General features: G+C 36.5%; 1 protein-coding gene across 3 annotated transcripts; it reads left to right on the top strand.

Annotated features, from left to right (window-relative positions):
- Positions 1-47: 47 nt before the first annotated feature.
- Positions 48-15,860, top strand: LOC131997181 (supporter of activation of yellow protein-like). 3 transcript variants are annotated; one of them, XM_059367693.1, is made up of 11 exons: positions 48-369; positions 9,706-10,731; positions 10,796-11,013; positions 11,257-11,342; positions 11,409-11,561; positions 11,624-12,070; positions 12,126-12,398; positions 13,147-13,438; positions 13,506-13,659; positions 13,717-13,905; positions 13,971-15,860. In XM_059367693.1, exons 2-11 carry the CDS (start codon positions 9,765-9,767, stop codon positions 14,570-14,572), a joined length of 3,381 nt encoding a protein of 1,126 aa, XP_059223676.1. In that variant the 5' UTR covers positions 48-369; positions 9,706-9,764; the 3' UTR covers positions 14,573-15,860. The 3 variants fall into 3 exon arrangements, 2 of the variants coding, with proteins under 2 accessions (XP_059223676.1, XP_059223675.1); XR_009398103.1 differs by lacking the exon at positions 48-369 and having other exon boundaries at positions 8,368-10,731; positions 13,971-14,704; positions 15,300-15,860; XM_059367692.1 differs by lacking the exon at positions 48-369 and having other exon boundaries at positions 8,368-10,731.
- The last annotated feature ends 27 nt before the right edge of the window (positions 15,861-15,887 follow it).

Raw genomic sequence — 15,887 nt, 5'->3', positions numbered from 1 at the left:
TCTAGATATCGCATACGATGTGGATGTTAGTTGAAATTGATGCATCTCTGGATATCCCATTATAAGAATAAACGTTATCAAATATTTTTCATATTAATTTTATTGAAAATTTTCTTTATAAGAAAGAATTTTATATATTTTACAGAAAAATCGTCTCGGCGTCAAATTTTTTTGTGACAATTGGAATACTTGTCTACCTAAATTTTTCTATCGAATGTTGAGCACTCCTACACGCAACCAATTAATTACTATTAGTGGCGGAATTATCTTGCGGTTTCAAACAATTTAATCGGACTCTCCCATTGCAGCCGGTTGTACGAACCGTATTGACCCGATGGAGTCCTCCATCGGCAAGGGCTATCGCCTCAGGTAAATGCACCAAAAGTGAAAACCTTTAAAAAACTATACTTATGAATGAAGGAAAAACATTTATATTAATGAATGTACTAAATATTTGTAAAATAGAATGTCCCTTAGCATAGGACACAACTCAAACGATAGACTAATAAAAAAAGAAAAAATGTATGTAATGAAGTAAATCATTTTAACAACTAATATGATTTATCTATACTTTCATTTGGCATTTTCATTCTCTCTATATATGGCATCCGATGTGGATGTTTGTTGATATTGATAAATCTCTGGATATCCCGTTATAAGAATTAACATTACTAATTTATTGAAAATTTTCTTTATAAGAAATAGTTTTATATTCTACAAAAAAAAATCGTCTCGGCTACGAACCGTATTGACCCGATGGAGTCCTTCATCGGCAAGGGCTTTCGCCTCAGTGTACAACACACTGCTACCACAACAACTATTTTTTGCCATAAACATAGGTCCCATATAATTTGATCTATTTTTCGAGCACTTTATTAAACCCGTAATACTTTGTAAATTATAACCCATGTCGTAAACAGAATATTATAGCCATTAAATCAATCTGAAAATGAAACAACTTATTTTCAGTAACATTTAGTTAAAAACCTCCTTTAATACGGAATTGTATTATAACCTACAAGGCACTTGCAAAATGCTTTTGTATATTGTAGACATGTAAGACTTAATAATGTAATCCTTATGCAAAAACAAAAAAAAACTTAGCTTTACGTAATAAAAAAATTGAAACCAAACATTTGTCACTGTTAGTTCTTAGGAGTATATATATGATTTACTACAAATTGCAATAGATATCCGCTCGTTAATGCATGACGAAAATTTTAAAATGTTTAATACATCACATTCGGTTGCTAAACGATCAACATATAATTATTTACCATGTATGTCGACGAATTATTACTTTTAAAAACATTCTATTTGTTTGGTAAAATGATCAGCTTGTAATTGCTTTATTCATATAGAAACTATTCTGGTTTGTACTAGATTTCACTTTCATGCGAATAAAGTGCCAAAATTTCATAAATGTTCATTATAAGATTTCTTAAATAAAATCAACCCACTCTAATCAGATCAAATTTGATTTAATGTGGCACAATAAATACAATTAGATAAAATTTTATACTTTTAGACAAAATTGACTTCAAATTTGTCCAAGATATAATTTCATATAATTATGTATATCTAATTGGATCAGATTAGACATAATTTTATATGATTAAATCTTAAGCTATAAAAACATCGAGATTGACATTTTAAGTCTATGCATTAGTTTATTTACGAAATTAATAATTTATTTAAGGATTTAAAAAAACTCGCATCTCACGCAAGCACGTATGTGCCTTCACCGGAGGCTATTGCACCTTCCGGCGAAACCATCCCATTCCGCCAACAAATCTCAGGAAACCTCCCAGAGGTACGTTCGCAAGATCACACAGGGGCCTAATCACGGCATTCGATTTCGAGATTTTTCAATCGAATTGTACATTTTTCGAATCATGAGACTCGATATCGAGTTGCGTTTTTCGAAATATTCGATTGCTCTGTTGTCGCCGAGAAGGCTTTCTTTTGATTGTTTAAGCATTTATTTGTACACATAAGAATGCAAAAACGTAAATTTTTGGTTGTGTTTTTCTCCTTTTTTGTCTATTTATTATAAAGAATGATTTATATACTATTTTTGCCAAATTTAACATAAACTAATTAACAACAATTAATTCCGGTCAACTTAATGAAACAGCAACACAATAAGATACTGCGCACAGACTAAGGGACAAAAAAACTGCGGAAGTTTCATTCCTTACTCTCGGTGACGGTGTAGCTTGGAAGAAGATAAATATATGAAACCTTGCCATAATCGTTTTCAATCGATGCATGACTTTAAACTCCTGTTAGAAGCCATTGTATTTCTGCCACTTTTTCACCACTTCCAACTTTGGAAGCTTGTAATGATCAAAAGATTTAATTGTTGATATTGCTGTCGCGCAGAAAACTTTTTACGCACATAAAATCATTTGCTTTTTGCTCCTCTCCATACATTTGCAAAATCAACCACATGCGTATATCGAAGCGCTGTAAGAAATTTACTCCGTTTGGTAATGAAATCTTTGATTTTGTCTTCCTAAGAAAGAGATCCACCAACACAGCACAATAAAGAGTAATTTTGCATTTAGATTTACAAAACCATGTAATATTTATTTTCATTTACTGCCGCCGACTAAGTTTTCTTATTTGTTTTGATTCTAATTCTATTTTTAATACTGGCAACGCAGTACAAAATGATAGCAAATTTCGATCGAATACCGCGATCCAAATATGTGTTCGTATCAATAATATGTTCGAAGCAAAAACGAATACGCTATCGAATGTGATTAGGCCGCAGATCGCAGAGGAACCGCCTCCACAAAAAGGGAGTCTGCATCCCTGCAGACCCAGACATGAACAGAGCAAGTGCTCAATAGTACCCTCCTCATCTTGACATCTCCTGCAGAAGTCATGGCCTATGGCACAGTGTCCTGTTATGACCTCTGTTAAGGTACTCATCGACCTCTTATCAAAGGCCAGTAACTCCTCCGTCCTGTGACCACGACGCTGGCCAGACTCGGGACCTTCTGGAATTCCCTCGTAGTACTGGCAACGGAGTACAAAATTCGATCGAATTGCGCAATCCAAATATGTATTCGTATCAACGTAAAAGTTCTCTTTTACATGGCCCTCCACCATACCAGTACTCCATAGGTCAATACTAGTCTCACAAAAGCCATATATATCGAAGAAATCATCTTGTTGGTTACTACCACTTGCTAAAAGACATCCACCAACAGGAGTAAAGAGCACACAGTGCCTTACGGCGCTTTTCCTCCGTATTCCTCTTCAGGATAGCTTCAAATCGAGGACTATGCCAATTTGCTGGGTGATTGCGTCAAAAGTCTGAATTACAGTATCTTTTATCTACGAGTGAAGTGCACCAGCTCCTTCCTCGTGTTGGTCCTCCAGCCATTTCAATGACTCTTCCATGCTTTCTCTAATCGTTGATAGAAACCTACCTCGGGCCAGCAACACGTAGTCGTCTGCACAAGCGATTATCTCCGTACAATTTAAAATATACTCGTTCATTGAGGAGCATGACTGTATAGTCCCTGCACAATTTGAGTTTGGCGCTATACATCATCGATGGGGCAAAGCTTTCCATTTCCGTGGTTGTTAGAATCTAACATTAGAATAAAAATATATCAAATACGAGTGTGAAAAACGGACTATTTGAATTTCAACAAGCATCGTTTACAGGCAAAAACAAAACCAACCATTTTCTAATTCAAAGATAATCGCCATCCTTAGCAATAATAGGTTTAGCTGTGTGTTATAAAAAAAATTGAAGTTATTGCCACGTTTAATAAGACTTTGCATTTATACAAGAGCCTGCATAAAAATAAAAGACATCGAGATTGAGTGGCGGCGTATTCGAGCTCAGGGGCCGTATTGCCGCATACGTGATCGAGTGCGCTTTCGTATCGAAATGTATTTCAACTTGTATTTAATGGAAGTTATGCCTCTTGTTTATACATTTTTTTGTCAAAGTTTTGATAAATAATGAACGACTTAAATACTCGCGTTCCTAAATTTCGAAAATCCCCGTTCAACAAAAAGATACATAATGACAATAGAGAGATTTCGAACGATTTTACTCGTTCACTTATACTGTAATTCGGCCCCAGCTTTCATTGAACGGTGTCTTTTGGTGGACGGTAGTAAGATGATCGCCATACTTAGCAATAATAGGTTTAGCTGTATGCTACAAATAAATGAAAGTTATTGCCACGTTCAAGAGGACTTTATTTGCATTCAAACAAGAGCCTGCATATAAATGAAGGAAATCGAGATTGGGTGGCAGCATATTCGAGCTCAGCTTTCATTGACCGGTGACTTTTGGTGAGCGGTATTAGGCTGATCACTGGCTGCAGCAGTTTTTGTTGACTTTTAGCAGTCTGCTTAGATTATTATTAATTTTAGCTGATTCCGGACGAAATCGATTTACAAAAGTGGAGAATTGCGACCCAAGTTTACTCGTTCACGCATGCGGTAATTCGGCCCTTGCATTTGTCCTTGGTACAGGCCCTGGATTTGTTTTGTGGTCAATCGGCAAGAACGTTGTGAATTAAGGACTAATTCCATATGCTAGCTAGCGACCATTTTAGAGTCTACGAACATCCCACTACTAGAATTCTTGGACAAACATATGTTTTGATTCTCTAATTACTTTATTAAGAATTGGACGATATGAAGTAAAGGTAAGAAATCTTTAGCGACTTATACGAGTATGGCATAAAAAACAATGCGCTATTCTGTAAGAGGCTGTAATGCCTTCACAGCTATCAAACTTACATGCACAGACGGACGGCAGGGATTTTTTGAAGTGACAGCTTCCCGTAAACTTGACTCTGTCTGCTAGTCTATTGTTGTTGAGGGGCTTTAGGTGAACAGAGGCGCAATCCTGAACTCGCTCTAACCATATGAATTAAAGGTAAGAAATCTTTAGTGACTTATACAAGTATGGCATAAAAAACAATTCGGTATTCTGTAAGAGGCTGTAATTCCTTCACAGCTACCAAACTTACATGCACAGACGGACGGCAGGGATTTTTTGAAGTGACAGCTTCCCGTAAACTTGACTCTGTCTGCTAGCCTATTGTTGTTGAGGGGCTTTAGGTAAACAGAGGGGCAATCCTGAACTCGCTTTAATTGAACGGTAGGCGGCTCGTCAGTTTTTATTTGGCAGCAGCAGTTTTGAATATCCTTTAGCAGTCTGCGTAGATATTTATCCATTTCGACTGGTGCCGGACGACATAGTTTTGCCAAACTGGAGTATTGCTGCTCATAATTTGCTCCCTTTTAGCGCTGAAAGAGCAACAGGAGAGTTTTAGCAAATAGATAAAAAAGTAAAAAAAAATATAATTACCTCGTTTGACGAAGCAATGTCAATCTTGGATATTTTGATGTCCGGGATAGATGACATTATCCAGCATTTGTCCTTGGTACTGCGCTTGTGTTTGTTTTGTGTTTACTCAGCAAAAAACTTGTGAATTAATGACGGGTTGCATATTTTACCGACATTTTAGAGTCTATGAACACTCCATAACTGGTGTACTTGGACAAACAAGTGTTTTGATTCTCTGATCACTATTATTAGAAATGTATAAGGTGAATTAAAGGTAAAAAAAAATTTAGTTAATTATAAGAGTATAGCAATAAAAACAATTCCCTATTCTGTAAGTGGCTGGAAATCCTAGTGAGAAAAGTAGTTAGGTATGTTTATTGCTGAATTTCTGAAAACAAATTAAACGAATCTTCTTTTGTTTAGTAGGCGATGTTGATCTTATTGAATATTCTAGGAACGATTGTAGTCCAGTTCGTAGTTTTCAATTTGTTAGCTGGCTTGCACAGACGGACGGCAGGATTTGTTGAATTGACAGCTTCCCGTAAATTGTTCTAGGTCTATTGGCCAATTGTTGTTGAAGGGTTTAAGTTGACCAGCAGCGTATTTCTGAACTCGCTGCTCGTAACTTTTATCAAACGATGACTTTTGATGAAAGGTAGGCGGCTGATAAGTATTTATCTGCCACGTTTAATAAGACTTTGCATTTATACAAGAGCCTGCATAAAAATAAAAGACATCGAGATTGAGTGGCGGCGTATTCGGGCTCAGGGGCCGTATTGCCGCATACGTAATCGAGTGCGCTTTCGTATCGAAAGGTATTTCAACTTGTATTTAATGGAAGTTATGCCCCTTGTTTATAAATTTTTTTGTCAAAGTTTTGATAAATAATGAACGACTTAAATACTCGCGTTCCTAAATTTCGAAAATCCCCGTTCAACAAAAAGATACATAATTACAATAGAGAGATTTCGAACGATTTTACTCGTTCACTTATACAGTAATTCGGCCCCAGTTTTCATTGAACGGTGTCTTTTGGTGGACGGTAGTAAGATGATCGCCGTACTTAGCAATAATAGGTTTAGCTGTATGCTACAAATAAATGAAAGTTATTGCCACGTTCAAGAGGACTTTATTTGCATTCAAACAAGAGCCTGCATATAAATGAAGGAAATCGAGATTGGGTGGCAGCATATTCGAGCTCAGCTTTCATTGACCGGTGACTTTTGGTGAGCGGTATTAGGCTGATCACTGGCTGCAGCAGTTTTTGTTGACTTTTAGCAGTCTGCTTAGATTATTATTAATTTTAGCTGATTCCGGACGAAATCGATTTACAAAAGTGGAGAATTGCGACCCAAGTTTACTCGTTCACGCATGCGGTAATTCGGCCCTTGCATTTGTCCTTGGTACAGGCCCTGGATTTGTTTTGTGGTCAATCGGCAAGAACGTTGTGAATTAAGGACTAATTCCATATGCTAGCTAGCGACCATTTTAGAGTCTACGAACATCCCACTACTAGAATTCTTGGACAAACATATGTTTTGATTCTCTAATTACTTTATTAAGAATTGGACGATATGAAGTAAAGGTAAGAAATCTTTAGCGACTTATACGAGTATGGCATAAAAAACAATGCGCTATTCTGTAAGAGGCTGTAATGCCTTCACAGCTATCAAACTTACATGCACAGACGGACGGCAGGGATTTTTTGAAGTGACAGCTTCCCGTAAACTTGACTCTGTCTGCTAGTCTATTGTTGTTGAGGGGCTTTAGGTGAACAGAGGCGCAATCCTGAACTCGCTCTAACCATATGAATTAAAGGTAAGAAATCTTTAGTGACTTATACAAGTATGGCATAAAAAACAATTCGGTATTCTGTAAGAGGCTGTAATTCCTTCACAGCTACCAAACTTACATGCACAGACGGACGGCAGGGATTTTTTGAAGTGACAGCTTCCCGTAAACTTGACTCTGTCTGCTAGCCTATTGTTGTTGAGGGGCTTTAGGTAAACAGAGGGGCAATCCTGAACTCGCTTTAATTGAACGGTAGGCGGCTCGTCAGTTTTTATTTGGCAGCAGCAGTTTTGAATATCCTTTAGCAGTCTGCGTAGATATTTATCCATTTCGACTGGTGCCGGACGACATAGTTTTGCCAAACTGGAGTATTGCTGCTCATAATTTGCTCCCTTTTAGCGCTGAAAGAGCAACAGGAGAGTTTTAGCAAATAGATAAAAAAGTAAAAAAAAATATAATTACCTCGTTTGACGAAGCAATGTCAATCTTGGATATTTTGATGTCCGGGATAGATGACATTATCCAGCATTTGTCCTTGGTACTGCGCTTGTGTTTGTTTTGTGTTTACTCAGCAAAAAACTTGTGAATTAATGACGGGTTGCATATTTTACCGACATTTTAGAGTCTATGAACACTCCATAACTGGTGTACTTGGACAAACAAGTGTTTTGATTCTCTGATCACTATTATTAGAAATGTATAAGGTGAATTAAAGGTAAAAAAAAATTTAGTTAATTATAAGAGTATAGCAATAAAAACAATTCCCTATTCTGTAAGTGGCTGGAAATCCTAGTGAGAAAAGTAGTTAGGTATGTTTATTGCTGAATTTCTGAAAACAAATTAAACGAATCTTCTTTTGTTTAGTAGGCGATGTTGATCTTATTGAATATTCTAGGAACGATTGTAGTCCAGTTCGTAGTTTTCAATTTGTTAGCTGGCTTGCACAGACGGACGGCAGGATTTGTTGAATTGACAGCTTCCCGTAAATTGTTCTAGGTCTATTGGCCAATTGTTGTTGAAGGGTTTAAGTTGACCAGCAGCGTATTTCTGAACTCGCTGCTCGTAACTTTTATCAAACGATGACTTTTGATGAAAGGTAGGCGGCTGATAAGTATTTATCTGCCACGTTTAATAAGACTTTGCATTTATACAAGAGCCTGCATAAAAATAAAAGACATCGAGATTGAGTGGCGGCGTATTCGGGCTCAGGGGCCGTATTGCCGCATACGTAATCGAGTGCGCTTTCGTATCGAAAGGTATTTCAACTTGTATTTAATGGAAGTTATGCCCCTTGTTTATAAATTTTTTTGTCAAAGTTTTGATAAATAATGAACGACTTAAATACTCGCGTTCCTAAATTTCGAAAATCCCCGTTCAACAAAAAGATACATAATTACAATAGAGAGATTTCGAACGATTTTACTCGTTCACTTATACAGTAATTCGGCCCCAGTTTTCATTGGGGCCGAAAAATGTTGGCTCTCCACAACAAAAACTAAAATTTGTCGTTGACACGGATATAAAATCAAATAAGAATACGATCACTTTACCAGTGGTTGATGTTGCAGACGAATTCGATCTATTAAATGTCGATAATGTCGGCGGGGAATCTAGTAATTCTCAAGAGTTCTGCGGCTTTAATGATAATGCAGATTGTACCCAAAATAAAGAAATTGGTCTGGATGCAGATGCTAACACTAAACCTGAATTGCCTCGGCGTCATTCCGATGATATGGATATAGATGAAACACTTAGGGATCAGCATGAACCAAAAATGTTTCAAAACGCCACAAACATTCATGCACAAGATTCCTCCAATTTTATTACTAATGAGGAAATGGACTTAAACGGGAAAGCATCGTTGAAAATTGGGCATATTATTGATACAGTTGATTTAACATCGTCAGCAGGCAGTTCACCAGTGCACCGTTTTGACTATAATGATGGCGAAGGAGAGGATAACGATGTCAGGGAGAAATCGCCAATGGTAACAAATACAATTGTGCCTTCAACAAATATTTTGTTAGAATGTCTACAAAGAGAGACCACTGTAATACAAAACACCCAACAATTGACACAACAAACACAGCATAACACAGCACTGCCTCCATTACAACCTAAACCTATGGTAGCAACTAAATCATCAGTTTCTCTTAAATATCCCCAGTTGGCTGAGCGTTTATTGGCTAACGGTTCATCAGTTGGCTGTATGGATGTAGGACCATCTAGTGCAAAGAAAGACTCCGTCGAAAATATCATAGACTCCATAGAAATTCTTGACACTCCGGAAGGGAGTCCTCGTGGTTTCATAGACGACAGACATGAAAATGATACTATCTTTAACGAAAACCTACAAACACTAAATGGTCTAAATGTTTCAGAGGAAAACCGTTTACTGAGCCTTAATAACAACAGTTTAAATTTGAAACGACCTGTTTCGCAGGAATGTCATGTTTCAGAGACTATATGTACAGCAATGTCGGAAAAGACAATAGAAACACCCTCTAAATTGCGCAAAATACAAAATGAAAGCGAACAGCTAAATACAAAAAATAATGCCTTACAACAATATCTTCCAACAGGATACCAAAATCATCAGCGGTTGCGTAAACAAAAACATGAACATTTGTTACCTATACCTATGGACGAAGTAACAGATGCCATTCAAACAAATTCGAACGATAGTTTAGACCTTCAAATTAATATTGACTCGAATGAAAATTCTACTCCAATTGTAAAAAAAAGGGGAAGACCTAAAAAATCGGAAATCAATTTAACCTCAGAAAATGCCAAAGAAGAACATACAATAAATTCAGACAATAGACAGGATTGCAAAGCACGCAGAGTTCAATTGTTACGAAAAAGACTAGCAATTGACATGGTCGATGCGGAGCAACCAGTTGCTCTTATTACCGACATTGCAACATCGGGAGGCCCAGAAGATAACAAAAGTGAACAGAATATTATAGAAACACCTAAAAGAGAACGAAATTTACGAACTCCCCTGAGAACATCGAGAAGAAGTAACACGCCAATAAACTTTCAAAGTGAGCTTAAAACATCAAAAAGTAAGCCTTTATCGTCATTGTCATTGGAAAACAAGAAAACATCAAACGATACAGGTTCTGAAAATGAACTCAATCACTTCCACGAATCGAATTCGTCTATATCGTCTGTCAGCTTTCATAGTTCATCAACAATTCAAAATATTACAAACATTGCAAATAGTGTTAGTCATTCAATGACTTCCCAAATTGATTTGACTATATCTTCATCATCAAGCAATAGCAATGGGAGCACAACGAACACAATTACCACTGTAGAAGCTACATCGAGAAACGATGGCCCCGTCTTTGTTATTCCTGATTGTAGTGTTAATGGTGCAAATATTGGAAGTAATAGTCATAATTCAATGTTGCCACCCACAACAATTTTATCGTCGTCAGATCCTTTACCGGATATGATATTCAAACCGAACGATTTCTCTTCTATAATAGCTACACAGCAATTAAGGGTCTCCAATTTTTCAACTGTTTATAAACCTGGATCAGTTGCATCACAAGAAGAAGAAACGGCGGACGATGTTAGTGGAGCAGATAACTCTGAAGGTTCGCCAATGCAGTTTAATACCACTTTAATAAAATATTAACTACGGAAAGTTTCTATTTCTAGATGACTCAGCCAGTTCTTCTTCTATGCCTGCAATACCAGGCCGTAGCCGTGGACGTGTTCGGGGATCCCGCGGAAGGAGTATTGGTCGTGGTCAACGAAGTCATGGTATTAGTCGTGATAGTTTAAGTGTAAAATCTATAGCTATGAATCGGCCACGTTGCATAGGAGCCCTTAAGCATACCCCTGATCCTGAGAGGATTAAAGAACTCTTCAGTCCGGTACGTAACATTTTTCTGTCACAGAATAAGTCAATAATAAAATCAAAAATGTCAACCGTCAGAGCCTTATAGCTAAGCCTAAATTTGAATGGCATTTATTTTTATTTCAATCCGTAGCGATTATAAGCACTCTGATTATTTACGACAAAATAGAGCGTGCTTATTAGTTTAATATTATCATTCACTGGCAAAAAAGGTATTGATATTCTTTTATAGACTAATTTTTTTTTAATATATTTTCAGTCTCCTCAAGTTTTTGAAGAAGACACCCGTATGAGCGCCGATTTGTCTCAAACCAGTTTACAACAACAATCTCCTTCTTATTCAAGGTACATAGGGTTCTATAATATTTAATAATATTATTAATATTTATTTATAACTAAACTATTTTGTAGCCAACCTGATTTTTTTACCAATGAGGAGTCCCAGTCGTCCATTATCAGCAATACGAGCATTATAGACCCGAATAGCACGGCATCAGCTCAAAATAGTGCATCCGCCAAGAAAACAACGAAAAAAAAGAAAATGGAAGTTTGCGTTGCTGAAGAGTATGTACAACTTGTGTTATTCGTTACTCTTACAATGCAGTAACTTTAATTATTTTTTTAAGCACCGACTTCACAGTTGCATCTATAGCAGAATATGATTGGCCGCCACCGAAAGGTTGTTGTCCCTCAAAAAATCGAGATACCTTTATGATACAAGAACAGGTTGCAATGTACTTGGGAATTAAAAGCTTCAAGAGAAAATATCCCGATTTACCCCGCCGTCAAGTAGATATGGAAGAGAGAAATTGGTTGCAAGAAAAAGGGCTGGTGTCTGAAAAAATGTGTGATTTAGGAATCACGGCCGTATGGGCTTCCGACATTTTGGACATAATGTATACAGATTTCTATGAAAAGTACGAGGAGTATAAGGACTTTGTACGGCAAAAACATTTGCGTGAAATAGAGGCTAAACAGAAATCACTTGGACTCAATGTGGCTGGAAGAGGTTTACAAGCTCGCGAAAGAGCCATGTTATCTACTAGCAAATGGAACTCATACTTTAACAGAACGTAAGTTACAATGAATATCAAAAGATTTCTAGGTTATGGTACAGACAATTTTCAGGCGCAAAGACGAACGATTGTCATTCCTCGATCTTCAAACGCTGGTCATTAACAAACCCTGCCCATCTACAGCCCCTTTATCTACTATACCCAACCGTCCAGTTGCTGAAGCAGTTGCGTTAGCTATAAAAACGGAGCGCATTTCTCAACCTCCGACTTTGCTTAAACCTCGGATTTGGGAACCATCAAGGCCAAGAGATATTTATTACCCGTTATCTCTCGTTCCAGGCCAATTTTGTGAGAAATATCACGACTATTCATCTGATGAATTACGGTAGGCATGGTCTTTAAACTATTTATAAACAAATATATTCTATTTTATTTTCACTTTGGATGTATGCCTCCCAATACGACGGTAGACCTTATTTTAAACTAAAGGGTGATTTTTTTGAGGTTAGGATTTTCATGCATTAGTATTTGACAGATCACGTGGGATTTCAGACATGGTGTCAAAGAGAAAGATGCTCAGTATGCTTTGAAATTTCATCATGAATAGACTTACTAACGAGCAACGCTTGCAAATCATTGAATTTTATTACCAAAATCAGTGTTCGGTTCGAAATGTGTTCAAATTTTGACAAATTTTGTTCAGCGATGAGGCTCATTTCTGGTTGAATGGCTACGTAAATAAGCAAAATTGCCGCATTTGGAGTGAAGAGCAACCAGAAGCCGTTCAAGAACTGCCCATGCATCCCGAAAAATGCACTGTTTGGTGTGGTTTGTACGCTGGTGGAATCATTGGACCGTATTTTTTCAAAAATGCTGTTGGACGCAACGTTACGGTGAATGAACACATTTCGAACCGAACACTGATTTTGGTAATAAAATTCAATGATTTGCAAGCGTTGCTCGTTAGTAAGTCTATTCATGATGAAATGTCAAAGCATACTGAGCATCTTTCTCTTTGACACCATGTCTGAAATCCCACGTGATCTGTCAAATACTAATGCATGAAAATCCTAACCTCAAAAAAATCACCCTTTATTTACAAAAAAATGTTTTCTATTTTATTTTCAATTTAGATGTATGCCACTCAATACGGTTGTAGACCCTATTGTTCAAATGTGGTCCTGCAAAGACTGTGGTAATAACAGCTCTGACACAGATTCGGCTATAGAGAGTATTGATAACAAGACTGAGATAGATAAATCATTGCCGGGCAGACGACACAAAAAACGTCGCCTACGGCGAACACGACAACCTGGAAATATGAGTGCTGATGAATTTAAGGTACCGCTGCTCCCTGGTGCACCAGTGATATCGACAAGTTCGACAGATTCTTGTTCCTCGAGTGATACGTCTTCATCGGAGACAGTAAGTGTTACTTTGTTTTAAAATATATATCTACATGTTTTGAATATAATTTTTTATTAAATTGCAGGATTCCGAATCGTCGTGTTCTTCATCGTCCTCTGATGAATCATCCAACGGTGAAGAATCATTGGCAACGTGTGAAGTCTGTTTACGTCCACATAATCGTAATCTCAATAATGTGCCCGAATTATTTCTACAATGTTATACTTGTAGACGAAGAGGTAGGAGCGATATAAATCCTCTTGGTCTTTTGAAATAAAAATTAATTTCCTTTTCAGTTCACCCCAGCTGCATTGAAATGCCACATCGCATGAGTTTACGCGTTCGAAATTACAATTGGCAATGCGCCGATTGTAAATGCTGTGTGAAGTGCAAACGTCGACATGATCAAAATAAAATGTTGTTCTGCGAACAATGTGACAGAGGTTTTCACATATATTGTCTTGGAATTAAGACCGTTCCTGACGGTAAGTTCAGACTAAATCTTTACACCAGTATTTTATGGTTCAAAATATTTTTCATGTTCATTAAGGTCGTTGGAGCTGTAACCGTTGTAGTATTTGTATGCGTTGCGGGGCAACGACACCAGAGGGCTTATCTCACATGCATCAGCTAATAAATACGGCGCAGGGAGAACATGTGAAACAAACTAAGCAAAAGAAGGCCAAGTGGGTTAATGAATATCGTTTGGATCACTTAACTAAGATAAAGGAACATTGTTCTATGTTATGCATTCCTTGTGGAAAAATGAAAAATTCCAAACGCGCGCAAAATGTAGCACACAATAACGCTACGACAAAAGCAACATCGCCGTGCTCCCTTAGTGAATCTAGTTCTAACAGCTTTATCAATTACCCCCCACCTTCAGCCATCTCATCACAAAAACTTTTGCCTTCTCCAAATGCAACATCAAATGGCGAATTAATGCACAGTAGCACTGTAAAGGAAAGTAGCGGTCATGCTGCGCCTTCGACTTCCATACCAACTGAAGATTCGTACTTCTCGGATAATAAAGATTCTGAAAGGTACTCGCCCGTACCAAGCAGTTTTACGTCATCTATAATAGCTGCAAGCAATACACAAATGACAACTACGCACAACGCAACTGGCGGCCCTCCTCCTGTGGTTGCCTGAGTAGGGGTAATACGTTTTTGTCCAAAGCTGCAACCACCGCCACAAACGCCTTTTTTAAATATACCGAATTTATAGCAGTTGTAAACAAAGTAAACTCTACTGGCTGCTAAATACATTTGGAAATATCAGGAGGTAGTTTTATTTTAAATTTATTCGTATGTTTCTTTTTCTCCATAAAATAATTTAATCTGCATTTTTTACTCGTATTGTATGGCTTACTTCACAAAGTAGAAACTGACATTCTAACCAAAGGTGTAAACAAATGTTTTCATTTATAATTTACCAGGATGTTGGAAATGGCTAAAAGATACAATATGATAATAAACATATTTTAACATGATAAAAATTAAGAAATTAGAGATGTATCCCTTCTATAATTTTAAATTTATTTTACGTCTCAAGCATTTGCCTGATCGAGATTACAAACACGTAGTCTCTTTTGATGTTTGATTCTTTAAGTAAGGCATCCGAAATTTATTTTTATAAATACATCATCTTTCAATAGATAATTTTTAAATAGATATTTATAAATTGTTTAATTAAACTTTATTTCTAATCATTTCACGTATTATTTTTTGTTTCGTCTAATTTAATTTTTTACTCTAAGGTTAATATATATACATAATTAAGAAAACCGTGTGGCTTGTGTTTTGTCAATTGAATGTGTTAATACTGTCCACAAAAATTACTGTTCAAGATGCCGCTTTCTTTCTTTTCTTATTTTCAGCGTCACGTCATTTGGCCGTTTATTTCATTTAAGCAGGCCATTGCTTTTTTCGTATCATCATTCTCTTCGTAGCATAAAGATCGAAATGAAGGAATAAATAGAGGTGCATTACACTCATCACCTTTTAAACACGTCAAATTCGGTGTTATTTAAACTCAAAATTTGCCCTAAATCATCCATCCTTAAACAGTTATCGAAAATTCGAATGAGAAGAATTTTGATTAAAAGTTATTTTTGGCAGCATTTTCTTTTTGAATTAATCCCAAAAAACGCAATAACTTCTGTTATTTGGATATAAGAAAATTCTATTTCAATAGACCATAACATTATAGATTTATAATTTTTATTTTTCAAATAATAACAAATACTGTATTTATTGACGCAATCCATATGTAAACACACCAAAAGTGAAAACCTTTAAAAAACTATACTTATGAAAGAAGGAAAAACATTTATATTACTGAATGTACTAAATATTTGTAAAATAAAATGTTCCTTAGCATAGGACACAATTCAAACGATAGACTAATAAAAAAGAAACAATTTATGCAATGAAGTAAATCATTTTATCTAATATTATTTATCTAT

The sequence above is a fragment of the Stomoxys calcitrans genome, chromosome 4 (assembly GCF_963082655.1).
Source record: "Stomoxys calcitrans chromosome 4, idStoCalc2.1, whole genome shotgun sequence".
Taxonomy (NCBI): domain Eukaryota; kingdom Metazoa; phylum Arthropoda; class Insecta; order Diptera; family Muscidae; genus Stomoxys; species Stomoxys calcitrans.
Note: the sequence above shows the minus strand (reverse complement) of the source record. Positions and strands in the feature narration are given on the sequence as shown.

Coding starts and splice junctions, on each gene's coding strand:
- LOC131997181 (XM_059367692.1), top strand. CDS start 8,856: ATGGATATAGATGAAACACTTAGGGATCAGCATGAACCAAAAATGTTT. Junction 11,562..11,623: donor GAAGTTTGCGTTGCTGAAGA/GTATGTACAACT, acceptor TATTTTTTTAAG/CACCGACTTCACAGTTGCAT. Junction 13,660..13,716: donor TTATACTTGTAGACGAAGAG/GTAGGAGCGATA, acceptor TTTCCTTTTCAG/TTCACCCCAGCTGCATTGAA.